Source organism: Apaloderma vittatum, unplaced genomic scaffold (assembly GCF_000703405.1).
Source record: "Apaloderma vittatum isolate BGI_N311 unplaced genomic scaffold, ASM70340v1 scaffold2986, whole genome shotgun sequence".
In the NCBI taxonomy this organism is placed as follows: Eukaryota; Metazoa; Chordata; class Aves; order Trogoniformes; family Trogonidae; genus Apaloderma; species Apaloderma vittatum.
Window position 1 is genome coordinate 46,319 of NW_009722137.1, and position 20,769 is coordinate 67,087.

The following is a 20,769-nucleotide window of genomic DNA, read 5'->3' on the forward strand; positions in this document are numbered from 1 at the left end:
TATAAAGCAAATGCTTAGCCTAGAGATAATGAAAACCTGGATAATTTTAGCTAGTTATTCACCAAAACAAAATGAAGCAGAAGGAAGTATATATGTTCTTGTGCCTACTCCTGTTGAACATCTAGAAGGAAGCAAAAGTCCCAGCAAGACCCTAAGTTAAACGCCTCCCTTTCTTTTCCTACAACTATAGGAGGGTCTTGCTCCTTTGTTATGCTTCAAATTCACAGTAAATTATTTTAAATGGAAATTCTCCCCTCAATGCCTCCAATCTTGAAGTAGATTTTTCTTAAAGGACTAAATACTTCTGTAAAATGTGTTTCCCAAATGCACATGCAGAAAATATGTTGTACCAAAAAAAAAAAAAAAGGTGCTCTTGTACCAAAAAAGACACCAAAACCCTCCAAAAACAAAACAACCCAAACAATATTTAAGTCCTATACTTCAAAGTTCGGACATGCTAGATTTACAAGCAACAGATAATTCCCTCCTTTTGCATTCACCTTTTGCACTGAATGAGATTGTGATTCTGTGGAGAAAACCTTAAAGAGTATCCAGATGATTGGTACCTGTACACTAGTGCATTAGCACAAGAAAGCGAGTTAGCACTCCAGCTGTAAATCTGGCAATCCCTATCTTTAAAACATAGTCACTCTTTCAACATTCCTTAGACATTCTTGTTTGTTTTTGCAGTCTCCCAGGTTGGGTTTCTTTCCTTCATAAACTGAAGTTGAAGGCAAGAGCACACTTCGGGCAGCAGTTGTTGCTCCCCGGTTGTGAACCCAGCATAGAGTTTGAGGAACTCTGAGCCCTCCAACCGTCACAGCCCCTGACCCGCCACCAGCAGCTGGCAGGGAGCAGCTGTTCAATTTGCAGAGAGGGAATTCTGTGCAGGGCCAGACCGATTGCAGGAAGCGATCAAGGAGACAAGGCTCCACAGTGCAAGCGATGTCGCTGTGTGGTGTGACGTGGGGGAGAAAAAATTACGCTGGTGTTTGGCTTCATTAAGTCTACAATCTCCAGACCTAAGCACTAACAAACATTTCAACAAACCGCATGCTGTTTACCTGTTCGAGTTTGGTTGTGGTGTTCACAGTGACATTTTCAGCTGCACCATCCTGAGACTGCTGCTTACATAAGCCTTTAGCTGCATCTTTAAACATGGTGTCTTTCTCCAGCAAACTGTCTTGCTTGGCAATCGGTAAAGCCAGAGGATTGCTACAAGGAGAATCAATAAAGCAATTAGACTCATCCTGAAGATGTCAAACAAAAGATTGCCCAATGTGGATAGAACAAACACAGAAATGAGATACAATTCAGGGTTGAGAGAGGAGTTCCTCTTCCATCCAGAAAACAGAAACTGATGAGAAATAAACTGTTCCTGTAGGCTGGTCTGTTCCCAAAGACACAGAGCAAAATACTTTGACTTAAAATTCACCTTTATTCATATCTTTTCTGAAGCAGAACTGAGTGAGCCAAAGAGAATAGGCATGAGTGCTTTTGATAGCACTAGGCTGGCAAATCCATAGCCAATTTTGAAACAGAATTTAAAAAACACAATTAATCTAAACAATACCATTTTGAAAAGTAATATATTTTAAAATAATTCAATGCAGATATTGCCATTGTGGTTAATAAAATTAAATTCCACTACTTTTTATCTAGCTTTTAATCAGGCAATGTTCAAGACATATTTTTAAACCAAAAGCTGCTCTGAATTTGTGATATGCTAAAAAGAAGCCCAAGCAAACAACAGGCTCCTGAAATTACTGCAAAGATACACAATAGTTTTCATTCACATATATATTAAACTTATTCTTACACATATGGAGATGTTTTCCCTACTACCACTTCAGACCGTATCACGCTTCTGAAAAACGACAACAAAATCTTGGATGATTTTGGTAATGTCGTACATCCAGAAGAATTAGGAACGAATCGGCCCCGGGAGTTGAGAATATAAATATCTTAAAGAATAATTGTCTGGACTCTGACAGTGCAGATGAGACAATCTCATGGAGTGTACAGCAGCTCCTTGCCAAAACACGCATGTAAGTTCTTTGAAAGAAAATGTGGACTCAATATAGGAACATTCCACTATGGGATAAAGCCCAAATGTCACACTTAGTTTAAAAAAAAACAAACAAACAACTCATTTTTACTTTTAGTTACTTGAGCTGGATCAATGATTATAATAAAGTCAGGATTATACACACAGTTAAATGAAATGAAGGTGGACCCACAGCCAATACTGATTTCAATTCAGGGTAAGAATAAGAACTGTTGGTAAAAACAGAACTGAAACACAGACATAGTTTTGGAAAGACCTAAGCAGAGGAAAAGCACCTTCTAAGCAGAATTAATTGGAGAACAAGCCAAAGTAGTTTCCCACTGAATAAAAGATAGTTGACTAATACCCATCTTTTGATGAAACTGTGAGTTTGCAAACATTGAATGAATTATTTTCAACATTTTGTAATGAAATATACACCATTTCCTTTCTAATCATGTTTCTCTTCAGATATTTTAATGTAAAATGTCTGAAGGAACACTAGTGAAAATAAATATTTCTATTTACTGCTTTGATTGACCTAAGATAATTTTTTCATAAATTCATTTCCCAAATGTCACATGGTAAAAAAGATCCAGAAGCCAACTGTTTTTGCCTTTTTTTCTTGATTTGGACTACAGAACAGAACAGACATTATCCAACTATATGTGTGAACCTGGTAATTAGATATCATAGAATAAGATATATCAGTGATTAGACTGCAGAAGAAATCAAATAGCTGTGACATCCACAAGCAAAAATTACTGATATTAATTAACATTTTACCCAGATTCAGAATTGAAAAAAACCCGTAATTAAATACAAAGTTTTCATTTTTAGTAATCTTCTGCTATTGCCCAAAATTGCTCCAATTCCTTTCGTCTGAATTATTAAGACTTAATCACAGACAAAGAGAAGAAAGATGTAGAGAAAAGCATAAGTCAAATTAATTCAAATATTAAAAAACAATGCACTGCCATTTATAACTTTTTATTATTCATATGATGTGTCTTTTAAATTGTGAAGATGTGCAATTTTTTTGGTGCTACACTGAACCTTACTCATTTAATCTCACTACTTTTGTGTTAACTATACAACACACACTACAAACTCCTCTTAAAATTCAGCTGTAAACTCCTTGCAACCAAATAAACTTTTCAGGTGTCACAAGACAGAACTTGTAAATCACAGCAAAGCATGGGGAAAAAAGGTGTTTACAATTTCTACAGATGTATTTTGAACTCTATGAGATCATAGAGATCATAGAGATCATAGAATGGCCTAGGATGGAAGGGACCTTAGAGATCATTTAATCCAACCTCCATGCCGCCAGGCACACCACCTCTCGACTAGATCAGGCAACACACGGGGACCGAACGGAAATCGAACCCGTGGCCTTGGCATTATTAGCGCCACGCTCAGCTGACTATTGATGTACAGGAGAATAGTCTATAAATTATGTTCATTTGTGAGGTATTAATAGGATTTTACATGATGGAAATGCTGACATTAATTCATAGTACCACAAAAATGTGAATGATTACAAGCCAGAAAAAACCTTAAAATTACTCCAACAGTTCATTATGACTCAAGTTCAAGAAGACACTATGAAAAATAAAACAAACTGAAATAAAATGTTTCCAGAAAATGAGTGGCTTTTTAGAAAAATATTCCTATCAACATTCTGTCAGTCACAAGATGAAGTCAAGGAATATCATTGCAAACTAAACTATAAGACAGTGCAAGAGAAGATTTTATATTAATGTAGGCAAGTGGACTGCCACAAACTGTCTGGATTTTATACATTACTGGACAATTATAAGATAATTAACCACTAAGGGAGACAAAATAATCTTGCATAATAGACAGCAAGGAGAGTTATCTAGAGTAATCTTATTTGAACAAGGTAGGACTTGCTCTTGGCAAGTTATAGGGATGAATAGCCATTTTAATTTTTAGGTGCATAAGCCATCCTATGTGGAATTATTTGGAAGTTTTGTATAGGATTTTTTTTTTAGATAAACTGGCATGGTTTTCTCTAAGTTGCCATACTCTAGCATGTTCTTGGTTTTTTAAGAAAAAATCATACACAAAACTGGGATCTGACAAATAATTGGCAGTTTTGTCATCCACATCTCAATCATCACTGCAGCTTTACCTTGTTAGAAAGCTGTTATAAAAATAATTATATCAAGGAAAATTCTGTAATGACATCTTTATGGGTTCTATGAGCTTACAGCATTTGTTGGAGAGAACTTCCATTATTGTAATTCTTCCACGGGCAATTCTGAGATTCTCCAAACAATTTCTAAGCTTTAAACTGCATAATCTCTGAATTTTTAGTCCAAATAAACTTTTTTTAAGCTACATAATGGAAACTTCAGAGTAGATTAAACAGAAGAGTGTTTGAAGCCACTAGAATAACTGAAGTGCAGATTGTTACATAAATCATTAAAAGGAGATGTTCTGTAAAAAAAGAAAAATGTAATCTCTTTTCTGCTTTGTTGGCTCATATACATCTATGCATATTTTACTTCACATCCTTCTGCTGGCTTTGAAACACATGTTACTATAATTTTTATTTACTTAAATATGTATCAGAAAATATATAATGTGATTAAGTTACCATTACTTTGAGAATAAATTCCTAATTTTTTAGTATTTATTACTACCTAAATGACTGGGCTACTTGTGTTTTCAGGGACTATTTCACCAAGAAAAGTTCTACAAGTATGTGCACTAAACTAGAAGTGCAGTAGTGATGATTGCAGTCATATCATAAACATAAAGTAACCTTTCAAAAGCTACATCAATTAATGTATTCTGGTGCAGGTATTTTTTGCCAGTGAAGTAATATAATTTGTTCTGATTGTACCATTAGAATTAAAATGGGCAAAACTTTCCAGCATAGACCTTAGGTTTGTTGCACTAGTGAACCTTCAAAAAACTTAACTAATTTACTCGATCAACCTTCAGAGAAACTCCTATTGGTAATAGAAAGGAAACACAAATGTTGATTATATGATAATGTGACCCCCAATATGAAACCACCTTCCTCTTTGACCTCTATTCCACCCATTTTCATGGGTCAGGTTACACCATTTTATTCACAAATTATAATACATTTGCAAAAAAGTAAGAACCACCCAGATAAGATGGCAATGCATTAATTAATAGTACCTCACAAACACACTGGTAAATCCTTATAATGAGATGCTATTAAAATTTATGTAATGCAATGAACAAAGTGCATTTCCTGTAAATTACTGCACTGCACATAAGTTGCAAGGTTTTAATAGCAAAGGGGCTGCACAGGGGTCTCTGTGGGAAGAAGCTACAATGGACTCACCGTAGGACACAGCTGAGCCCATTGGCCAACTGGTGGCGCCTCTGTGAAAATGTGTTTAAGAAAGGGCAGAAAAATGCCACAGGGAGAGAGGAAGAGGGAACAAAAAACCTCAGAAATAAAAGAGGGACCACCAAGGTCAGAGAAGCAGGATGTACTCCATGGTAGGGCAGGCACTGTCACACCCCAGAATCACAGCATCACAGAATTGCTGAGGCTGGAAAAGACCTCTGAGATCATCAAGTCCAGCCTATGACCCAACACCATCACATTGGCCAGACCACAGCACTAGGTGCCACATTCAGCCTCTCCTTAAACACCCCCAGGGACAGTGACTCCATCACTTCCCTGGGCAGTGCATCCCAATGCCTGATCACCCTCTCTGTGAGGAAGTGCTTCCTGAGATCCCTCGAAGGCACTTTAGTTATTTCTTTTTGCTACTGCTGTCTCCTTGCTTCTTTCCCTGTGTAGCACATGTGGGAGACATGCTGGAGCAGGTACTCCCCAGGAAGGACCTCAGCCCATGGACAGGGCCATGATGGAACAGGTATTTCCCTGAAAGGACTGTGGCCCTTGGAGGAGCTACGCTGGCGTACCCCAAAGGCACTGCAGTCTTTGGAGGACCCATGTTGAAGCACAGGAAAAGAGCAAGAACAAAAGAATGGCAGAGACACATAACTGTAGCCCTGTTCTGCGTCACTCATACCTCACTGAAGGGGTTAAGTGTAACTTCCACTAAAACTAGCATTAATAACATGGGAGAAGAGCAGAGGTGCTTACAATAAAGCTGACCTTCAGAAAGGGGGAGGAAAGGTGTTTTCCCTAAGTATATGAATGTTTTCTTCCTTGTTTGGTTTTGTTGTCCGATATGCAAACTGCTACTCAGTTATTTATATCAACTGATTAATTAATTGATTGATTAATAAATTAAATTACCCAGATGAGTCTATTTTGTCCAGTTCTTTCCATTTTCTTCCCCATCCTGCTGGGGGTGTGGGGGGGCAGAGTTTGAGAGTGAGTAAGGTAGCTCAGTGAGTGCCAGTTGGGACCAACCCACCTCAGTTACCTTCCTAGTCCTCTCCTCTTAAATTTGATAGATGAAAGTACTCAGTAGCTGGGTAGAAGAATAAGGAAAAAATATTCTAATACAATTAGTGCTTCCCAAAAACAGGAATTCAGGTGGATTAACCCCACGCTTGACTAAATGAAACCAGGTCTGTTTGATAACCTAGCATTACACAAACCTACTGACTGCTAAATATTTTGTTGTTTTTTTTTTTTATCTGAGTAAAGATACTGACCTTCAATTAATTTCTTCATAGTGTTCTTCCGGAAATCAATACCAAAATTTAATCTAGAAGCAGTAAAATCAGGTTTGCTATCAGAGAACTTGCTCTTCACAATTGTCTGTTCATCATTTTTGAGTCTGCTTTTGAACGTTGTTCTCTTCTGAGAGGTGGCCACAAAGCAATACGGCCACAATCTAGAGTTATATGACCTTTTGTAAAACAAAACCACTTACAGTTTATTGGAAATTGTGGGTAGATCATGGATGATCTCTTCATACGGCTCTTCTTGAGATAAAGTAGAAACAGCTAAAGGGTCTTTCATTTTTTCTTCCCAAACGGTCTCAGCCTTCAGAAGCATTTCCTCAATAAACTCAGAAGCTGCAACATCTAAGACATTGGAACATCAAGAAATTAGACAAAGGAAACAGTGCAGACAAGCTCCTTTAAATACAAATCTCTAAATGATAAGATTAAGATTAAGATTAAGATTAAGATTAAGATTAAGATTAAGATTAAGATTAAGATTAAACATACAGCTAGATAAAATGAAAATAATTGCTTAGACATTGATCATAAAATAATACTTGAAAGTACTAAGAATACAAAGGCAAAGTAAATTTTGTACAGAATTAAGTTGTTATTTGCAAAACCTTAAAATCATTCTCGCTCTTCAGCAAACTGAAGTATTATTCAATAGTTCATAGGACTTCAGGAAAAACAATACCACTCTTTTCAACTCTGTATTTCAATGAACACATATACTTAAACCTTTTTCAAACCGTCTACATCTCTAAAAATGATTTAAATATCTTGTACATAGAGATGTGCCAAAATCAGTTGTGTTTGCAGACCAGAAATAGTTAACTCATCTGTATTAAACACGCACTAAACATGGTTAAACAAATGTATTGTTAGATCATCTCAGTTTGATCCATAGCCTTTTATACAAACACAAACTGGCCTGTATCTAACCTTTTCTAAGGTTAAGTGTCATGAATTTCCTTGTGAATGCATTTGTAGGTGGTACATTATTTGAGGGATAACATAACTTGCTTTATTATGCAAAGGAAGTTTCTTTTCATAATCTTTCTGTCAGATATTTTAGACATTACTGGGTTCCTTCTTCATTTTATCTTAGGCATGGAAGGTTGAATAATCATGTTTCTTCTTTCCAGCACTGCTGTCTAGCATTACCGACCAGTGCTTCAGCTCCCTGTTCCTATCTGGTCTAAGAAGGTGCATTATTTGAGGCCTTGAGCAACCTGGTCTAGTTGAGAGGTGTCCCTCCCCATGGCAGGGAGGTTGGATTAGATGATCTCTAAGGTCCCTTCCAACCTAGGCCATTCTATGATTCTATGATTATTCTGTGGGAAGCAACAGGTGTTACACTTCAAAAATGGATGATGAATTTTTTTTCTATCATCAACTGAGACAGAGAAAGGAACTCAGTAAGAAGTCACTTAGGAAGTGTAAATGCAGCTACATCCAAGGCACTGAAGAACTTAAAAGGAAGAAGCATAACTACATGATATCCTACATGGTCATGACTAGCAGTTCTCAGCAATATATAAAAACCCATATATAAGCACATGCATGCATGTATGTAACTCTACACACTATACAAACTATATTTATACATAGATATATGTGTATCTCTATGTGTATAACTAAGAAAACAAGAAGGAAAAGAACACCATCACAGTAACTCGTACATACATACTTTTACATGGATTTTCACCTACCTGAAGGCTTTTCATTATTGCAGTTAAGAAGATTGGGATTTGCCCAGTGTAGCAAAAGCAGCTTCACAACGTTGGTCTAAAGGGGGCAAAACCAGAGCTGTTTGAAATGGCAGAAGCTGAACAAGACCGGTATATGCCTGACATTCAGTTTACTCACTCCTTTCTGTGCAAGCTGAAATTGTATGATAAACCATAGACAATATCTCTAAAATCCTACCTTCTGCAGCTACTACACACATTTGTATACATCACAAGAGTTGAGAAAAATACAGTTTTTGTGTGATTTCAGTGCACCCTCAGCAAAATTCCATCCCCAAATTCTCCCTCCATCCTTACATGTATAAACAAATCTGCATCAGTAAGGATAAAATCTAACCCTCCATCATCATGTGTTAATGCTTAGATCACAAATATTTCTTTTTGCTGAACTAATTCAGCAACTGTGTACCATCACTGCCAAAGGGGTCTTACTCACAGCCATCACGGAAGTAAATCTGTTCTCCATCAGCAGTAGGAATTGGCACACTTATGTTTACCAAATCCATTTAACGTATTAGTAATAGTAGCAATTATAGTATGGTAGAATATCATATAATGAAAAGTCTAAACAATATTTTTCAATTCCTGAAAGAATGCTGAAGCAACTGTTTTTTAACAAGCTCTTCTATTGCTGCACCATAGTCTCTAGAGATACTTCTCTATCAAAGGCTGTAGTAATGTCTACCTGATAAATTGGTTCATCAGAAACGAGTAAGAAACTGCACAAAGAGCAAAAAATACATTTAGAACGTGAATATAGAGCTCAGTCAAATGAGAGACCTCTTTGCCCAAGCAAATAGATTTTACAATATAAATGTATCAACAAGTGAGGCTAGAATGAGTCCAGTGGAAACTAAGCTATGCAGAAAAGAAAGGAATATATAAATAGAAGGTAAACAGGAAAGAAATCATTGCAATAAAAATAACAAAATTCAATATGGATTCAGTCCACAGGAGGCAACTTACTAGAAAAGACCATGATAAGAAGGAACCAGTTTAAACCCCAAAAAAAACAAACAAAAAAGCCAAGCTTTTAGTCTAGAAAATTAGGAAAATATCATTGCAAATTTCTATGAAAATAAAATGATCTTGATCTCTTTGGCTTTCTAATGCCGGCTTTCCACTCTGGCAGTAACAGCAGAAAATTCAGGAAACTGTGGAAGCAGGGAGGAAGCCATAACAGGTTTATTTCCAAATCCAATTAGCCCTGCTTTCAACTGAGAACTCTCAACATGTATATCTCTGTGTATTTTCATTATGAAAAAATGGAACATGCTTAGTCATTGAGCTGACTAAATCAGCAGTAGCTGCATAATCTTATTAACAGTCGTTCTAAAAAGTGGTAGTGGTTGTACCAAAGGAGGGGGAGTTTAAATGCACTTTCAGTTTAGTAACAATACACAGCTTTTTGGGTTACCAAAGTTTTGGATTTATGCCACAAGAAATTCCATGCTCCAATATGAATGCTTTTTGCTGCCAGTGAAATATCTCCAGCTGGGAGTCCTTGATGCACAGCACCAAGACTAAGGTATTCAGGTCACTGGCAATTTCAATTACCTGCTTTTGGACACATAAAACTAGCTGTGCTAGTTTTAACCTCAGTCACTTATGTTTTAGGAGTATCTAAAACCCAATTCTCATATCTTCAGAAATGTGCTTAGCAGTAGAAATATCTGTAGAACAATTACAGCAAATTACCACTATCCAAAGGTTTTTAAATTGCAGTTACAAATAAAGTAGATACAACTATGTTAAGAGAAACTCTAATATCTAATAAAATAGTGTAGACCTTAAGAAAAAAATTACTATGTATATATTCCTATTTTCCAGCGTTGCCTTTGCCAGTCCATATAAATGAAAAATAAAAGACATATCATTTGCCTTTTTTTCTTCTCTTATGCCCCTAATGATTTATTCAACAACTTCTGATAGGACACCAGGAAACCTCTTAGATCTTACTTTTCTCATTTTAGAACTTATCTGTGAGTACCTTCTTTCAAGAAACACAAACTTAGTTACCTTTTCTGCCAGAGCAGGATCCCCTAGGGCACACAGGAACGCGTCCAGGCAGGTTTTGAAAGTCTCCAGTGAAGGAGACTCCACAACCTCTCTGGGCAGTCTGTTCCAGTGCTCTGTCACCCTCACAGTGAAGAAGTTTCTCCTCATGTTAAAAATGGAACTTCCAGTGTTCTAGCTTGCACTCATTATTCCTTGTCCTATTACTGGGCACCACCGAAGAGAGACTGGCCCATTCCTCTTGACATTCACCTCTCAGATATTTATGCACATTAATCAGATCCCCTCTCAGCCCTCTCTTCTCAAGACTGAACAGCCCCAGTTCTCTCCTTCTCTCTTCATGGGAAAGATGTTCAAGTCCCTTAATCATCCTCGTAGCTCTCCGTTGGGCTCTCTCCAGTAGGTCCCTGTCTCTCTTGAACTGGGGAGCCCAAAACTGGACACAGTATTCCAGGTGTGGTCTCACCAGGGCAGAGAAGAGGGGGAGGAGAACCTTCCTAGACCTGCTGGACACACTTATCTTAATGCACTCCAGGATCCCATTGGCCCTCTTGGCCACAAGGGCCCATTGCTGTCCCATGGACAACTTACTGTTCCCTAGTTCTTCAAGGTCTTTCTCCATGGGGCTGCTTTCCAGCAGGATGTCCCCTAGTCTGTACAGGTGCCTGATGTTATTCCTCCCCAGATGCAGGATTCTACACTTGTCCTTATTGAACTTCATGAGGTTCACCTTCACCCAACTTTCTAGTTGTCTAGATCTCATTGAATAGCAGCACAGTCTTTTGTTGTATCAGTCACTTCCCCCAGTTTGGAGGAGTGGCTGATGTGCCAGAGACTCGTGTTCCCATCCAGAGGGACCCTGACAAGCTGGAGAGATGGGTTGACAGGTACCTCTTGAAGTTCAACAAGGTGAAATGCAAAGTCCTGCACCTGGTGAGGAACAACCCCAGGCACAGGTACATGCTGGGTGCCGCATGGCTGGGAAGGAGCTTTGCAAAAAGGTCTGATAGACACCAAGCTGAGTGTGAGTCAGCAATGTGCTTTGACTGCAAAGAATGTTAACAGTGACCTGAGCTGCCTTAGGAGTGTTACCAGCAGGTCAAGGGAGGTGATCCTTCCCCTCTACTCAGCACTGGTGAGGCCACACCTGGAGTGTGCTGTACCTAGTTCTGGACTCCTCCATACAAAGCAAAGAATGTTAACAGTGACCTGAGCTGCCTTAGGAGTGTTACCAGCAGGTCAAGGGAGGTGATCCTTCCCCTCTACTCAGCACTGGTGAGGCCACACCTGGAGTGTGCTGTACCTAGTTCTGGACTCCTCAATACAAAAGAGACATGGATACAGTCCAGCAACAGGCCACTAAGAAATGTGGAGTCTCCATCTTTGAAGACATTCAAAAGCTGTCTGGACAAGATTCTGGGCAGCTTGCTCTAGACAGCTCTGCTTGACGAAGGAGACTGGAATCCCCCAAGTCCCTTCCAAACTCCAAAGTTCTGTGTAATATGGCAAATGTCATCTATGACTTTTCCAGAAAATACTATTATTTCTCCAGCAGAATCAATCTGTTAGTAGACTTTTAATAGCCCCCCAAGTCCCTTCCAAACTCCAACGTTCTGTGTAATATGGCAAATGTCATCTGTGACTTTTCCAGAAAAGACTATTATTTCTCCCGCAGAATCAATCTGTTAGTAGACTTTTAATAGATTGAGTATTTATGGACAAGGGAATCTCTTAATGAAAAAAAAAAGAAAGATTATACTAATTGCAGCTTCACATAGGCAAGATTCAACAAAAAGAGGGTTTGTGCATGCAGAAGCTCTGAGCTTGCTAAACAAGATAGAATTCACAATCAGATGTGCAGGCAGACCACCTCTTTACACCAAAAGAGCTATGGGTTTTTTGCAAAATAGCAAGTGGGAAAAAATGCAGCCTGCCTACTTTGAACTTGTGCTTTAGTCCTCAAAGGAAATATTAAAAGAAAATGAAGTTCAACTCACATTAATGGGAGCAATGCTTATGATCTAAGTAGCTAGTGTTGAGATTTAGGGACTGAGCTGAAATTTAAAATCACTAAGCAGGATTTCTTCTGTTTAGCTCAAACCAAGACTGAGAAATCCACAGATGAACAGAGAAAACACTGACTGGACAAGGGAACATTGGAATTGAATAGTTCTTCAAACCTAATGAAACATAGAGTACAACACTGAAAATAAAAAGCATAAAAAATTTACTGCAATAGACACATTTTAGCTGGGGAGCAGAACGAGTGCTCCTGAAGAATGTCTTCCTCTCATGGTCTCGTCAGATGTTTTCCTCTAAAGCTATGCACAGGATGATAGATTTTTGTCAGCATCTGCAAATCATAAGCTGCTGGCTCTGGCTGAGCTTTCAACTCTTATTGTCCAAGCCCCAGTGCCATTACCTCAGATCATTTATTCACTTTTCTTTACCTCTGGAGAGATACCTGCTTAAGTTGTAAATTCAGAAAGCTGGAGGTTTTATGCAAATGCCCTGGTGTGCTATTTTGTACAGCAATGAATATACATCATCCAATTTGCATGCACCCCTAACAGCAAACTCTTCCAGTCTTTCACTTTTCTTCCCTGTCAAAACCAACATTTCTCTCCACAATGCCACTCCTCTCTTTCTGTTTCAACACTGGGCATTTCCTACCATCCCTAGTGACCTGGTTCACCATCGACCTTTTGTTCACTGCTCCACATAATTTCTTATTCCTCAGGCCCTTTTTCTCTATTCCATGTATCTGAGACTCCCAGCTCCCCACATATATCTTCCCAACTTGTTTTCTTCCACTCTTCAATTGGTGCTCTTATCCCTTTTTTGGAACAATGGTGTTCTCTTTCCCCTTCTTGACATCCATTCCTCAGGATTCTAAGACCTCCCTATCCTCTTCCTGCAGTCTGCTTCCACCTGTTGTCACTTCTCAGGTTCCCACTCCATTTTCTCCAGATATGGTCCCCAGCATGCTCATCCACAGTGAGACAAAGCTGTATAATAAGGAACTAGTGGATCAACAACAGTAGATCAAACAAAATCAGTATTATTTTGGACCATCAATATCACAATATTGTGGGAAACAGTGAAATCCTCCAATATTATTTTAATATCAAAGGTGTTTATTCACTAAACACAACAAAACCTCTAGGCAGAACACATGGTATACCACTGGTTACAACAGTATAATCTGCAGTCTTCACCACCGTGTAAGATGGCCTACACCTGCAGTCGTAAGAACCGGGTTTCAATTGCTCATAAGGCTAATTTTACTTCAACGGGTTGGTAAAGTTCCTGTTTACTATGTGATTTTTGTCAGGCAGTTTGCTAGGACTGTGGTCTGTAAGCACTTATGATTTTCGTTATTTTTAATTAGGCAGAAAAATAAATTAACAAAAATGAAGCACTTATTGTAGCAGGGTGTGGAAAAATGTGCCTTGTGAGCTCCAATGTTTGTAAGATTCGAAGTCTTTGTATTAGGCAGAAGATTAATTCTGTTGGCTGAGAATATTAATTTTAATATCTGTTAGGAAAATTGCCAAAACTTAGCCAAGTTTCAAACCTTTGAACAAAACAGCCACCAGATGCTTACGAACAGTTATTATAGACAAATAAAGAGCCCACCTTTGCTAGTACAGGACACTGCAGGCCTAAATGTTCATCTAACCAGTATCGGTAGCTCTGTTTAAACATCCAGCTGGCTGCTTAAAAGATTTGCAACAAAAAAATAAATCAGGGAAGTAGTTTCAATTTTTATTACTATTATTATCATTACTAAGCTCATGTGAGAGAAGTGCTGTAACTTCATGCTAGACATATATTCAGCAGATGGAATAAAAATATTCCAGATGGAGTAAAAATATTCCTTAGAATAACCCTGGAGACTACTTAATTAATAGAATGAGGTGATAATAGCCATTTCACTAAGTATACAGAACATTAAGAAGAAAAGTATAGGTTAAGGACCTTAAACTACAGGGAATGAAACAAACAAAACAAATCCCAAGACAGAGAACCCCAACATTAGGGAGTAAGGTAATTATTAAATCATTAGAGTTACTGTGAATTGAATTTTGAACATCATACACTTTTTTTCCATTACATAATATTATGCTTTAGAAGACTGAGTCTCCTTTAAAGACAAAACCTCATATGTAAACTCCTAAATAAGAGCAATATCATTCAGGCTAAACAGTATTTCCTCTGCAATTGCAAATATGACCCTCAGTACTGCTCTAGACCTGGGAAATGATGTCTGGAACTCATTCCAGATCTCCCTTCCTAATACAGTATAGATGAGGAAGATACTTTTTTTTCCTATTTGAGTGCAGAAAAAAGGGGACCGTAACCACCTATGGTCAGCAAAATGGAACATGTTAGTAAAAATAGGTTGTGGAATGAGACTAAGAATAGGGTAGAAAGAGTGGAGGAAAAAAATAGAACCGAACATGGATAAAATGCTGGACTTTGGAACTAATAGGATGAAATAAATAAAGTGAAAGGGAAGAAGGGAGATGTGGCAAGGAACCAGGATGTAGGTACAGACAGACTAAGCAGTAATAGAAAACAAAAGAAAAAAGTAACATGGTGAGGAAAATAAACTGAGATTGAACAAAGGAGATTGGGACTGTAAGCAAGTGGGAGAAAGGGATAAGTATAACAGAAGAGCAGGAAGGTTGGCATGAAGCCAAAGTAGAGAAAAGAGAAAGCTTGGATGAGAACCAGGGAGAGGAGGAGGGGCAGGAGCTGTCTGTCCAAGGAAATTAAGATTGGGATAAAACGCATAAAGAGAGGACATGTAGCCAGGCGAATGAATAGGACAATAAGGCAACAGAATAAAGACAAGAACAGAACAGACTGGAGGCAATGGGACAAATAAGGTTACGTGTGGGAGAAATTAAGTGTAAAGACTGTGTCTGCTTGTACACAGAGCTTGAGATGGAACTTGGGTTCTCCAAGTGTCACCACTACCCTTCTGCAGTCAGCATATTTAACCTACATAGCCCAGCAATATGCCTTCTAAACCTCTGGTGGAGTTCAAGCAAAGGAGGACAACCTAATACTCTTTTTCACCTATCTAAGCAAGTAACAGAGGTTACTTTAAAACTTTTCTACAGCTGAATTAAAGAATTCAGCCTTCTTTACCTCAAAACTGATAGCCTATATTTCTATTTATTTACACATCAGGAAATTATGGAAAAAAATAATTCAGAGGAAAATACTATATGATATTGTGATTAAAAAAACTTATAAATTATTTTCTTACAAGTTATACATTTAAACTACAGAGAGGATCATAAATCTGACACTTCTGAAAGTTTGTGCCTGAACAGTCTTATTAGTCCTTGGTCTTATTAGTCTTATAAGTCCTTGGTCTTTTTAGTCTTATTAGTCCTTGGTCTGCATACGAAACTTGAACTTGTAAATCTATTTTTTTATCATTTGGTATTGTGTGAATCTAGCTTTTCTTACCTTAGTGTTCTGTATCCACAATTAGCATTTGAATCATTTATACAAACTTTCTAAATATCTTGGGAGTGAAAGAAAGGTATCAGAGGCAGAAATCCCAAAGTGGTCTCTCTGCTTGAGGAAAATGAGTGTAATTTGACCTGAAGGAAAATGCTGCTCTTCTACCTGAGTACAATCACACATACCAAAGACGAACAAAAAGACAAGAAAAGAGGGTGAGATATGTCTGGATAAAACATTCTCTAGAGGATTTTCTGACCATAGATGAAAGATTCAACTGCTTGACAGGGTAAATATGTATTCCCTGAGTGACTAGAGTATATTCTTTTTTGAAATACTGAACAAGCACACCCTTCTTTAGGCTCTGCTCATTGAAAACATTTGTAGAATGCATTTGCAGAAGTCCAGAAAACGCATTCAAAGGAACAGCTATGGCAATGGCCAAACTTGAACAAGATTAAATATAATTTCCTACAATTAGTTCAGATACCCCACCTGTGCTGAAATATATTCTAATGATGGATGTGGATTTTTTTCTGTTTCCAGATCAACACACACTTAAAGAAAATGAAACTACAGTTCACAGCTGAGTCAAATCACTAATGTGTTTTGATAATGATGAGCAAATTAGATCACATGGTAAGAAAGTGTACTCTCTCAGACTTCACCAGGAAGCACAGAGTCCTTTCTATGATCTGCAAGAAATGCTGTGTTTGGATGAACTGACTAGAAAGAGAGGTGTTATTCAGTCCAAGCAAATCAGCCAACCAAATGTGTGTTAAGGAAGAACATACATACAGAACAGCTATTTCACACATAAATTTTGAAAATTACACAGAATGTATACAACATGCTAAGAAACATGAGGTAGGCATCTGGGCTCTCTAAACAGTTTTTATTTATTTGAGGTATTTCCAACCTACTGATGAGAAGAAAACCTTGCTAGTGTGTAAGTAAGTCTTGGAGAGGTACAGTCAGCAGTTCAACAACTCTCTTATCCTTCTTTTTGACACCATGAAACTGTTAAACCTCAAAGCCAGAGGCTAAATCTGTTCGCTGAGGAAAAGAGTGCAATGCAGCAAGCCCTAAGTATCCCTTATAATCCACACTGCTTAACTGTCAGCTCTGTCCCTGACTCTGCTTTGAACGACTCCAACGAGCTCTCTACGAACAAGACTAATCTCCTTCAGAGAAAACTAGCTCTAAACAATATGAATATGACCGTCGCCTGGCTTAATCCCTAGCCTTCTTTTATTTAGCAATTTAACAGTTTAGGCATAGGCAGCATTCCCCGAGGATGAAATTTTGGGAGAGGTATTGTTTAAGCTACTGAGGAGTCAGCTCTGACCTGCGTGCCTCTGATAGCTGGTTTGAAAGGTGACATTTCTGTGATAAACAACAAAGAAACAGCTTGTGCCTCGGAATCGTGCCAAAGTACCCAAGGCAAATGTCAGAGCTGCAGCCTATTCCTGTCACGAGGAGGGTGAGTGTGTGCTCTCCTGATCACAGCAGCCTGGAAGATGCCCAGCAGGGACAGAGGCACCAGTGCCAGATTACTAACTGTTCAAGAAGCGATTGCTGTGCTAAATTCAAATTAGGGGGCCAAACCAAGAAAAACAAGTCATCCTTCTGCAGGTGGCAGCAGTGCCAGCACGGGTGGTGTGGTACTCATGAGATACCCAAGTGAGGATGTGTGCCCCGCACTGGTGTGCGCTGGCAGCAGCCACAAAAATACGCTCCTCATGTTGCATGCGAATGCGACTAGGGAGTTCAAACTGCCATCAGTAACAGTATTAAGAATGCATACATCCAAAAGGCCTTGTTAAATTTACATGGGCAACACTGTCACATTCGGATTTCTTGAGGCTAGTTTTGCTGCCCTCATAATCTTTTTTTTTTAAGAGGTTTTTGCATGCAGATTTGCATGTGTGTTGAAGGGGTTATTATATTCCATCATTTTACTAAGGAAAAATTATTAAGGTAAGCAAATGTCCTGGTTTGAGCTAAACAGAACCAATTCTGTTCAGCAACTCTGACCTTAATATCTGCTCTTCAAAGTGATATTCAATAATAGAACAAGGTGTAATTGGTGCAAGGTGGAGCATAGGAGGTTCCACAAAAACATTAGGAAAACCTTTTTCAATGTGAGGGTGACAGAGCACTGGCACAGGCTGCCCAGGGAGGTTGTGGAGTCTCCTTCTCCGGAAACATTCAAAACCTGCCTGGACATGTTAATGTGTGACCTACTGTAGGTGATTCTGCTGTGGCAGGGGGGTTGGTCTAGATGCTCTTTCAATGTCCCTTCCAACCTCTAACATTCTGTGATTCTGTGAATAATATCCGATTTCGATATAGTGTTAGGATCTCAATGTACATTAAAAATAAAAACTTTCTTTCCACCCTAATAGTTACAGGAAAGAGAATTGATATAATGTTAGAATCTCAATGTACATTAAAAATAAAAACTTGCTTTCCACCCTAATAGTTACAGGAAAGAGAATTACAACAATCCTAGAATTTCAGAATAACCTTGCTTAAAAAGATGCCTATTTTTTTAATGCCATTACCATTAGTATTAATGTTTGCAGCTGGTAGTATTTCAGTTAACAGTTTGTTGCACAGCCGATCCTCATTTTACAGAGACACTGTCCCTCATACAGTAGCCTCAGTTGCGTTCTTCTGTACTCAGTAGCCATATCCTGTACATAACCCCCAAACTCACTAGTAATATCCTATACTCCTATGCAACAAAGATGTTCTACTATGGATTTGCACACTCTGTCACTAATAGGACGATTCTATTATCATTCATCCATGCTCTTTTACAATACTTGGACTAACACCGTTCCAGCAAATTAATCAATTTATCCTCCTTTTCTTTAGAAATACATGTAAAGACAGATAAAAATTTATTTATTTTTTAACATCAGGTAATGCATGCTTTTCTTTAGAAATACATGCAAAGACAGATAAAGATTTATTTATTTTTTAACATCAGGTAATGCATACTGGTACTTAAAACTCTTAGTTATTCTCTGTTTAGAAACAATGCAACAACCTACTGGTATGTTTTGCTTTTGATAAGATTGGTATTATAAGTATTTAGCTTTACTCCCTCTGTAGAATTCACTCTGTGCAGCTTTACACTGTCTAAGAGCAAGGCATCACCCCCCTCACAATGACTGAGGAGACCCAACACACCCTCTGGGTAACTGACCCATCCTTTGGTCCGTTTGCTCCACAGTTTGGACTGGATTCCTCCCATAAAATTTTAAAATGTCCAAGTTAGACCTCTAACACATGTTAGTTGAAATTTATTGTCAAAGCAACACTGGGAAGCTTTATCTTGTGTCCACAGCAGAGCAGATCCAGCTCCTCCTGGTGGAGGACAAAGATAGGAAGGGACAAGTTTTCCAGGAGCTGCAGCAGAGACCTGATAGGAGAAAGGGCAGGAACATGAGAGGCTGAGCTAGGGTGCATCAGAGAGGTTTTTGTAAGGTACCTGTGGGTTAGTGGTGATTTGTGAGCCATGAGGTACATCACTGGGAGCTGTGGGGAGCTCTTCTGGAGTGGTCAGACTATAACAAAGGCTCACCGAGCATGTCTGGGAAGAGTAAGGATGAAGGAAAAGTGGAGAGGTAGGATATGCAGAGGGACAAGTCATATTTAGGCATGGCCTCCAAATCCCAAATCCAGAGCACACTTCCACAGCTCAGTGACTGGAAAAAATTTGAAAGTGACTACTGCCGTGTTAATTGAAATCTGGACATTCATTCACAGAACTAAACAACGAAAAACACTTAGCTACAAATAAGTGTTCAACATCAGAATATAGGAACTTGGCTCTCTTTCAAATGTCAGTGCAAACTTAATTTTTTCTGGAGAAAAACTGCTGTTGATGGTAGATTGATTTTAATAAGCTGTATTGGTTTGATAGCTTTACAATGTTCATTCTCAAATGATCTCTGTCATTTGAGATGCCTGTAACACAGGAATGTGTAAATTTTTCACACTAAACTCACAAACTATTTACTATTTCCACAGAAGACTACCACAAAGAAAAGAGAAGATTATGAAAAAATCATGCTTTACCTGTCCATACTTTGCAGCTAAATGTAGGGGTGTCCAGTATTGATTATCTGCTACATTCAGATCAGCCCCATGATCCAGTATCAGAGATGCAACGTTCTTGTACCCATTAGCGCAGGCCACATGCAGCTGCAATATAATAGTATCTTTATAGTTTAAAGAACTCAGAAAAATCTGTGACATGCTATTGCAAATCCTGTCTGCCCCACAGACCTAATGGCTAGGCCATCATGATGAAAAATACAAAAAACACATGTGATAACAACAGATTAGAAAACCACTACAGAATCTTTTTTAGCATTCATAAACAAAATAATTTCAAGCAAATATCCTTTCAAACACATTCACAAACTTCATGAGCCTGGGTAGATTCATACATTTCAAGAGAGCTTGGCCTAGACCTAACTTTCTTTTGTGGCAGTTCAAATTTCCCAGATGTAAGCTGACACTACTTTACTCCAAAATGAATTCATTGACACATAATCAAAACAAGCACATTGAGTTTGCAGCACAAAACCAGTCACAAAAAATACCTTCTAACTTTTGAACTACAGACTTGTTTTTCTTTTATTTCTGTTGCTTCCCTAGATCATTAAGTGGTACTTGGTTTAAAAATTTTGGTTGATTTTCTGTATCAATAAATGTCATTTCAGAGTCACAGTGGAACAGAGAGAGAGCAGAAAATGCAGTAACAGAATGACAGAAACTCAAGTCAGC

At 38.3% G+C, this 20,769-nt stretch overlaps 1 protein-coding gene across 1 annotated transcript in view; it reads right to left on the reverse strand.

Annotated features, from left to right (window-relative positions):
• Positions 1–20,769, reverse strand: part of LOC104275639 (unconventional myosin-XVI-like) — a gene marked incomplete at both ends in the record, with an annotated part of 105,061 nt that overhangs the window by 33,423 nt on the left and 50,869 nt on the right. The window contains 4 exons of the mRNA XM_009871647.1: positions 1,065–1,215; positions 6,916–7,069; positions 8,425–8,500; positions 20,056–20,181. Coding sequence (XP_009869949.1) covers positions 1,065–1,215; positions 6,916–7,069; positions 8,425–8,500; positions 20,056–20,181 — 507 coding nt within the window. The remainder of the gene's footprint in view (positions 1–1,064; positions 1,216–6,915; positions 7,070–8,424; positions 8,501–20,055; positions 20,182–20,769) is intronic.